At 46.2% G+C, this 10,000-nt stretch overlaps 1 protein-coding gene across 1 annotated transcript in view; it reads right to left on the bottom strand.

Annotated features, from left to right (window-relative positions):
• gabbr1a (gamma-aminobutyric acid (GABA) B receptor, 1a) overlaps positions 1–10,000 on the bottom strand; it is a 65,637-nt gene that overhangs the window by 3,489 nt on the left and 52,148 nt on the right. Inside the window, 3 exon segments of the mRNA XM_056405878.1 lie at positions 761–889; positions 6,684–6,811; positions 9,440–9,533. Coding sequence (XP_056261853.1) covers positions 761–889; positions 6,684–6,811; positions 9,440–9,533 — 351 coding nt within the window.

Genomic DNA, 10,000 nt, shown 5'->3' with positions numbered 1-10,000 from the left:
CCCGGATAATAACCAATCATCCCACCAAATTTCAGGCGATTCAAGAACATTTTGACCTGTTCATGACCTTTGACCTTGACCTTTAACCCGATCGATCCCAAAATCTAGTCAACTGGTCCCCGGATAATAAACAATCATCCCACCAAATTTCATGCGATTCGGTTCAATACTTTTGAGTTCTGCGAAAGATTTTGACCTGTTCATGACCTTTGACCTTTGACCCGATCGATCCCAAAATCTAATCAACTGGTCCCCGGATAATAAACAATCATCCCACCAAATTTCATGCGATTCGGTTCAATACTTTTTGAGTTCTGCGAAAGATTTTGACCTGTTCATGACCTTTGACCTTTGACCCGATCGATCCCAAAATCTAATCAACTGGTCCCCGGATAATAAACAATCATCCCACCAAATTTCATGTGATTCGGTTCAATACTTTTTGAGTTTTGCGAATAACACATACAAATAAATAAATAAATAAATAAATACACGGCGATCAAAACATAACCTTCCGGCATTTTCAATGCGAAGGTAATAAATAAATAAATAAATAAATAAATACACGGCGATCAAAACATAACCTTCCGGCATTTTCAATGCGAAGGTAATAAATAAATAAATAAATAAATAAATACACGGCGATCAAAACATAACCTTCCGGCATTTTCAATGCGAAGGTAACAAGATATCAGACTGAAAGTTTATGATCGTGATGCAGGGGAGGGGTTACGAGTGTGTGTGTGAGGCGTTCGAGCACCTTGGGAACGAAGAGCACCACCAGGGTGATGTAGGCGGAGAAGACGATGGCGAGGGCGGCGAAGGCGAAGGAGGCGTCCTGCTGCGAGGACAAGATCATGGTCACAGGAGCCGTGATGAGGCACAGCACCTGGAGGAGAGGAAGAGGAGAGGGGGGGGGGGGGTTTAGCCACCAACATGTCATACAGACACAAATAGACAAGAAACACACAACAAGGAACACACACACACACACACACACACAGAAGACGCCCCATAAAACACGACCATCACAAAGATGGAAAGAAATCTAACGAAAGACGTCCATTAAAAACACATCAGAGTCGTCAGAGTATAACGTTTACATATTATTTAGGGGTCGTTGTTCCACTGACTGAAATCCAGGAGCATTAAATATAAATTGGGGCACTTTTTAAACTTGTGAAATAACATTTAACCTTTGTTCAAAAATAATAAATATACTTATTTAGGCTGACAGGATATGAACAACTGTCATAAAGATGTCAGTAATAAGACTATTAGACAATAATAAGACTATTAGGCAATAATAAGACTATTAGGCAATAATACGACTATTAGGCAATAATAAGACTATTAGACAATAATAAGACTATTAGACAATAATAAGACTATTAGGCAATAATACGACTATTAGGCAATAATAAGACTATTAGGCAATAATACGACTATTAGACAATAATAAGACTATTAGACAATAATAAGACTATTAGACAATAATAAGACTATTAGGCAATAATACGACTATTAGACAATAATAAGACTATTAGGCAATAATAAGACTATTAGGCAATAATAAGACTATTAGGCAATAATACGACTATTAGGCAATAATAAGACTATTAGGCAATAATAAGACTATTAGACAATAATAAGACTATTAGACAATAATAAGACTATTAGGCAATAATACGACTATTAGGCAATAATAAGACTATTAGACAATAATAAGACTATTAGGCAATAATAAGACTATTAGACAATAATAAGATTAGTCAGTAGTCTACAAATTGTAAGTGTTTTCTTAGATTTTTAAAACATATTAAATGTTATTCTTATTTCTTTGTGGTTATTGTTATAAAAACAATTTAAACAAATATTAACTATTGTAACATTTTTTTCTTCTTTTTTTAAATTCAAAATTATATCTATTTTTTCCGTGTAACAACATCGTCCATGCACTACAGACAGGACACACAACAAAGAACAAAAACAAAACAATATTAAATTATCATAATTATCAGAGGACATTAAGGTGCATCTGTCGCCCCTCTAGTGACATCAGGGGCCACACTATATTCTCAGGGGCCGTTTGGGGGAGGGGAGGAGAAAGCAAGTGTGTGTGTGGGGGGGGGGGGGGTGCGAGCGAGGGTTTATCGTCGAGAGGAACCGGGGGGAGTGAGAGGAGAATGAAATGGAGATGGAGCGAGAGGAACATCACATCCATAAAGCATCGGGCATCTGTTCGTTAAGAAGTCGTGAGCGAAGAGCCGGCAGCTCCTCGTCATCTCATCACGGCCCGCGGCGGAGAGGAAGAGGAAGAGGAGGCCTCTTCACAGACGCCATTAACTATTGACACCATCATCATAAAAGTGGAATGTGTGTCTCGCAACATAAAACGCCATCAGAGCTGCATCACGGCGCCGTTACCGCGCCCGTAAACAAGCCTGATGAACACGCCCCCTCAATGCATCCCATAATGGCTTAAGTATATGCTGATACACGCGGAGGCTGGTTACGATGTCCCCTCAACGGAACCCAGGCAATCGAGGAAATGTGTGTATCCCCCGGGAGAGAGAGACAGAAACCTCCTCTCACACACTTCAGTTACGGGGGGGGGGGGGGGGAGTTAAAGTGGCTGAAGTGGACATCATGGCGGCGGGTCCAGTGTCCGGTGCAGCGAGCCGCCTCCTCTAAAGATGATCCACTTTCATATGAACAACAGGTGAAAGGTGGTTCTGACTGACGGCTCCACGGTTGGACCGGTTAGACCAGTTGGACCGGTTGGACCTGTAGGACCGGTTAGACCTGCAGGACCGGTTAGACCTGCAGGACCGGTTAGACCTGTTGGACCGGTTAGACCTGTAGGACCGGTTAGACCTGCAGGACCGGTTAGACCTGTTGGACCGGTTAGACCTGCAGGACCGGTTAGACCGGTTGGACCTGTTGGACCTGTTGGACTGGTTAGACCGGTTGGACATGTAGGACCGGTTAGACCTGTAGGACCGGTTAGACCTGTTAGACCGGTTGGACCTGTTGGACCTGTAGGGCCGGTTAGACCTGTAGGACCGGTTAGACCTGTTGGACCTGTTGGACTGGTTAGACCGGTTGGACATGTAGGACCGGTTAGACCTGTAGGACCGGTTAGACCTGTTAGACCGGTTGGACCGGTTAGACCTGTAGGACCGGTTAGACCTGTTAGACCGGTTGGACCTGTAGGACCGGTTAGCCCTGTTGGACCGGTTAGACCTGTTGGACCGGTTGGACCTGTTGGACCGGTTGGACCTGTTGGACCTGTAGGACCGGTTAGACCTGTAAGACCGGTTAGACCTGTTGGACCTGTTGGACTGGTTAGACCTGTTCGACCTGTTGGACCGGTTGGACCTGTTGGACCTGTAGGACCGGTTAGACCGGTTAGACATGTTGGACCTGTAGGGCCGGTTAGACCTGTAGGACCGGTTAGACCTGTTGGACCTGTTGGACTGGTTAGACCTGTTGGACCGGTTGGACCTGTTGGACCTGTAGGGCCGGTTAGACCTGTAGGACCGGTTAGACCTGTTGGACCTGTTGGACTGGTTAGACCTGTTGGACCGGTTGGACCTGTAGGACCGGTTAGACCTGTAGGACCGGTTAGACCTGTTAGACCGGTTGGACCTGTAGGACCGGTTAGCCCTGTTGGACCGGTTAGACCTGTTGGACCGGTTGGACCTGTTGGACCTGTAGGACCGGTTAGACCTGTAGGACCGGTTAGACCTGTTGGACCTGTTGGACTGGTTAGACCTGTTCGACCTGTTGGACCGGTTGGACCTGTTGGACCTGTAGGACCGGTTAGACCTGTTAGACCGGTTGGACCTGTAGGACCGGTTAGACATGTTGGACCTGTAGGGCCGGTTAGACCTGTAGGACCGGTTAGACCTGTTGGACCTGTTGGACTGGTTAGACCTGTTGGACCGGTTGGACCTGTTGGACCTGTAGGGCCGGTTAGACCTGTTGGACCTGTAGGACCGGTTAGACCTGTTGGACCGGTTAGACCCGTTGGACCGGTTGGACCTGTAGGACCGGTTTGACCTGTTGGACCGGTTGGACCTGTTGGACCTGTAGGGCCGGTTAGACCTGTTGGACCGGTTGGACCTGTAGGACCGGTTAGACCTGTTGGACCGGTCGGACCTGTTGGACCTGTAGGGCCGGTTAGACCTGTTGGACCGGTTGGACCTGTAGGACCGGTTGGACCGGTCGGACCTGTTGGACCTGTAGGGCCGGTTAGACCTGTTGGACCGGTTGGACCGGTTAGACCTGTTGGACCGATTAGACCTGTTGGACCTGTAGGACCGGTTAGACCGGTTGGACCTGTTGGACCGGTTAGACCTGTTGGACCGGTTCCCCCCTCCAGAGCCAGGTGACCGCTCCACACACATGGACGTACGAGGCTTTGCATCAGCGTCAGAAACACAGCGGGGCCAAACGGCCCCTGATAATATGAAGTGGCCCCTGACGTCACTAGAGGGGCAACAGACGCCCCAAAATGTCCTCTAATAATTATGATGATTTAATATTGTTGTTGTTCTTTGTTGTTGTTGTCCTATCTGTACTTCATGTAGTAGGTACACACATAAAATCAATAAATATAATTTAGAATTATAAAAAAACAAATAAATAAGTTATAATTGTTAATAGTTGTTTAGATAACAATAAATAACCACAAAGAAATAAGAATAAGATGTAATACGATCGTCTGATTTATGTTTTCTGTCCAAGAAAACACTTTGAATCTGTAGACGACTGTTTATTTATTTCACATTTTTACCAGGAAGAACCCTGAGGAGACGTTTCCATTTTCACCAAGGAGACCTGGGATGTGACGGCCAATCACAACGCATGATTCACGAGAGACAGGCGGTGTGTTCAGGCGGTGTGTTCTCAGTGGGACAGACGGGACGTGCAGGGATCCGTTTTTTAGGGAATCTAATCTCCTGAATACTTCATGTCTGTTTGTGAGTCTGTGTCACCTCACCAACACAAACAAATTTAGCCACACACAAACAAATGTAGCCACACTCAAACAAATGTAGTGATACACAAACAAATGTAGCCACACACAAACAAATGTAGCCACATACAAACAAATGTAGCGATACACAAACAAATGTAGCCACACACAAACAAATGTAGCCACACAGACAAATGCAAGCACACAAACAAATGTAGTACACACTAACAAATGTAGCACACACAAACAAATGTAGCTACACACAGACAAATGTAGCACACACACAAACAAATGTAGTGCATACACAGACAAATGTAGCTACATACAAACAAATGTAGTACACACAAACAAATGTAGCTACACACAAGACAAATGTAGCTACACAAACAGAATGTAGCACACAACAAATGTAGCTACACACAAACAAATGTAGCACAGACAAATGTGCATACACAGACAAATGTGTGACACAACAAATGTAGCTACACACAAACAAATGTAGCTACACAAACAAATGTAGCACACACAAACAAATGTAGCTACACACAAACAAATGTAGTGACACAAACAAATGTAGCTATACAGACAAATGTAGCTACACAGACAAATGTAAATGTGCACACAAACAAATGCAGCCATACACAAACAAATGTAGCCATACACAACAAATGTAGCTATACACAAACAAATGTAGCTACACACACAAAACAAATGTAGCACACAAACAAATGTAGCGATACACAAACAAATGTAGCCATATACAAACAAATGTAGCCACATACAAACAAATGTAGCCACACACAAACAAATGTAGCCATACACAAACAAATGTAGCCACACACAAACAAATGTAGGCATACACAAACAAATGTAGCCACACACAAACAAATGTAGGCATACACAAACAAATGTAGCCACACACAAACAAATGTAGCGATACACAAACAAATGTAGCCACATACAAACAAATGTAGCCACACACAAACAAATGTAGCCACACACAAACAAATGTAGCCATACACAAACAAATGTAGCCACACACAAACAAATGTAGCCATACACAAACAAATGTAGCGATACACAAACAAACACATCGTCATTTATTTATGTTTGCATTGGAATGTATTTGTGAGTCTTTGTATTTGCATGTGTGAGTCTCTCTGTGTGTATTTGTGAGTCTTTGTATTTGCATGTGTGAGTCTCTCTGTGTGTATTTGTGAGTCTTTGTATTTGCATGTGTGAGTCTCTGTGTGTATTTGTGAGTCTTTGTATTTGCATGTGTGAGTCTCTCTGTGTGTATTTGTGAGTCTTTGTATTTGCATGTGTGAGTCTCCCTGTGTGTATTTGTGAGTCTTTGTATTTGCATGTGTGAGTCTCTCTGTGTGTATTTGTGAGTCTTTGTGGGTCATTCAGTTTTCTATGGACTCCATTAAGTTGCATCATCAACCGGCGGCACAGAGTCGTATCTCTGTGAGAATAAAGCGAAGCTCTTGCAGATGAAATGTCCGACACGCTGGTCAGCGCTCTGGAAAGTGGCTCTAGGCCGGGTAATCAAAGACCCCCCCCCCCCAGATATACTGCAGCCATTTTGTCCTATGAGGCCATACAAATCTTATTTATCGCCACTCTAGAATTATTCCGCGTTCTCTCAGCGGCCAGATAACAGGAGCTGAAGCTCGGCGGCGTTTCTTTCACTCACGGCGACGTTGTAAATAGCCATCCCCACGGCGCGGTGGTCGTTGATCTTCTCCGTGGAGACAGACTTGGTCTCGTACGCCAGGAAGATGCCGAGCAGCAGCAGCAGACCCTTGTAGCCGTAAACCACACCTAGAGGAAGAGGAGGGGGGGCAGGTGATGTGAGAGGAAGGCATAGCTGAGGCAAAGCAGACACGTGTTGCATGGAAAGGTAAATATCTGGCAAATCATGGAAGCTGAAGATCGTTTCCCTGAAATAAATAATAAGTGTCCTGGCCGCCCTCTTAAAGGGCCGGACACACTATATAAACTCCTTGAACATATTGTGAAATAACTCTTTTTTGCTTTTGATTGTTGTTTATTTGAGTGTAGACATATTGTACGTAAGAAAATGTCTCTAATATTACAACGTAAATCCATTTCATTTGAAACCTTCAAAATAAAAGCACGGAAACATGTTCTGCAATTTCTTTAAGAAAAGGGGACCGCGTGTCGTTCAAGCCGTCAGGGGCCACATAAAATGATGCGGCGGGCCGGATTTGGCCCGCGGGCCGCGTGTTTGACACCTGTGCTCTCCAGCGTGAGCGTCTGGGCCTGCTCAGTAACCCAGATACCATCCCATCCCGGGTAAAGAGAGAGCTATTTCAATCCTCTCAGCGCAGACAGACACCAGTCGGCTTTTCTTCAGAAGCCACGAGGAATGCGGCGTGCTCGTTGGCAGGAAGTGGAGACAGACGCGGCGTTACCGGCACGCCGAGGAGCAGCCGGCGTGTCGCTGGTGAACCGCCCGACGTGGACGGAACCCACGAAACATTAAAGATGCGACAGAAACTAAAGCGAATGAATAAAGAGAGAGAGAGAGAGAAGGAGGAAGAAGAGAAGAGCCGGTGTGACACTTGAGACCGGCCGCTGTCGCTTCGCGCCGCCTCGATGCCGGAGCGTCGGCGTTCCTCCTCTGAGAGGAAGGAAATGCTACGGGGCAGTGGCCCAGTTTGTGACCCACATTATTCTGAATCTCAGCACCATTATACTTTCATAAGAGCTGCCACGAGAAGACAGAGAGACGGGAGAGAGAGAGGGAGAGAGAGACTGTGGGCCAACGGAAAGAGAAGCAAAGAGGAAAGAGGAATATAATTTAAGGGGAGGGGGGGGGCTGTCAATATGAGGCCTGTTCATAGCAAACGGTGGATCATATGTGTCTGCATATGTGTGTGTGTGACGGAGATAATTTTAATAACCAGAGCAGGGCAGAGAGTGAGATATGAGAGAGTGAGGTATGAGAGGGTGAGATATGAGAGGGTGAGGTATAAGAGAGTGAGATATGAGAGGGTGAGATATGAGAGGGTGAGGTATGAGAGAGTGAGATATGAGAGGGTGTGATATGAGAGGGTGAGGTATGAGAGAGTGAGATATGAGAGAGTGAGATATGAGAGGGTGAGGTATAAGAGAGTGAGATATGAGAGGGTGATATATGAGAAGGTGAGGTATGAGAGGGTGAGGTATAAGAGAGTGAGATATGAGAGGGTGAGATATGAGAGGGTGAGGTATGAGAGAGTGAGATATGAGAGGGTGAGGTATAAGAGAGTGAGATATGAGAGGGTGAGATATGAGAGGGTGAGGTATGAGAGGGTGATATATGAGAGGGTGAGATATGAGAGGGGGAGGTATGAGAGGGTGAGATATGAGAGGGTGAGATATGAGAGGGTGAGGTATGAGAGGGTGAGGTATGAGAGGGTGAGATATGAGAGGGTGAGGTATGAGAGGGTGAGATATGAGAGGGGGGGAGGTATGAGAGGGTGAGATATGAGAGGGTGATATATGAGAAGGTGAGGTATGAGAGGGTGAGGTATGAGAGGGTGAGATATGAGAGGGTGAGATATGAGAGGGTGAGGTATGAGAGGGTGAGATATGAGAGGGTGAGATATGAGAGGGGGAGGTATGAGAGGGTGAGATATGAGAGGGTGAGATATGAGAGGGGGAGGTATGAGAGGGTGAGATATGAGAGGGTGAGATATGAGAGGGTGAGATATGAGAGGGTGAGGTATGAGAGGGTGAGATATGAGAGGGTGAGATATGAGAGGGTGAGGTATGAGAGGGTGAGGTATGAGAGGGTGAGGTATGAGAGGGTGAGATATGAGAGGGTGAGATATGAGAAGGTGAGGTATGAGAGGGTGAGATATGAGAGGGTGAGGTATGAGAGGGTGAGATATGAGAGGGTGAGATATGAGAGGGTGAGATATGAGAGGGTGAGATATGAGAGGGTGAGGTATGAGAGGGTGAGGTATGAGAGGGTGAGGTATGAGAGGGTGAGATATGAGAAGGTGAGGTATGAGAGGGTGAAATATGAGAGGGTGAGGGTGATGATGAGAGGTGAGATATGAGGGTGAGATATGAGAAGGTGAGGTATGAGAGGGTGAGATATGAGAGGGTGAGGTATGAGAGGGTGAGATATGAGAGGGTGAGGTATGAGAGGGTGAGGTATGAGAGGGTGAGATATGAGAGGGTGAGGTATGAGAGGGTGAGATATGAGAGGGTGAGGTATGAGAGGGTGAGATATGAGAGGGTGAGATATGAGAGGGTGAGGTATGAGAGGGTGAGGTATGAGAGGGTGAGATATGAGAGGGTGAGATATGAGAGGGTGAGGTATGAGAGGGTGAGATATGAGAGGGTGAGATATGAGAGGGTGAGATATGAGAGGGTGAGGTATGAGAGGGTGAGATATGAGAGGGTGAGGAACAGAGACAGAGGACGGGGAGTTACCGAGCCAGGTGTTCATCTTCACCGAGCTGCAGTGCTCCAGCAGCGGCTGAATCAGGACGTCCAGGTCTTCTTTCGGGGCCTCCTTAGTGAACTTCTGCTCCACGGAGGGTGAAGAGAGATAGAGGAGAAGAGAGAGGGAGGGAGGGGGAGGGGGGGGGGAGATAATAAGAAAGGATGAGACGGCAGCATTCTGGAGGAGATGCACTGTAAGCAGCAGGTTGATCCCCTCACACCTGAATGACAATGAGCCTCAGATACACAATAGATATGAATGCAGCTCTTTGAACCCTGTGCAGGAGGCGCTGGGCTCCATCGGAGACGTCAGAGCTCAACTAGTGTGTGTTGCTTCGCTCTGGCCCGAGGGCGTGGCCTCAACAGGAGGTCAGTCATGATGTCGCCCCTCCCCCCGGTGATGGAAAACAAGAGAAGTGAAGAAAAAAGATTTTTCTACGTTTTTTCTTCTTCTTCACATATCCAAAAGGTCCCGGGGACCCCCTGTGGAGCTCTGGACTGCGAGCCCACTGGATGAATGTGGAGTGAGGGGCGACATGAGAGACTGAG

The sequence above is a fragment of the Pseudoliparis swirei genome, chromosome 22, assembly GCF_029220125.1.
Source record: "Pseudoliparis swirei isolate HS2019 ecotype Mariana Trench chromosome 22, NWPU_hadal_v1, whole genome shotgun sequence".
Classification (NCBI taxonomy): Eukaryota; Metazoa; Chordata; class Actinopteri; order Perciformes; family Liparidae; genus Pseudoliparis; species Pseudoliparis swirei.
This window is presented reverse-complemented; position numbering and strand designations above follow the sequence as displayed.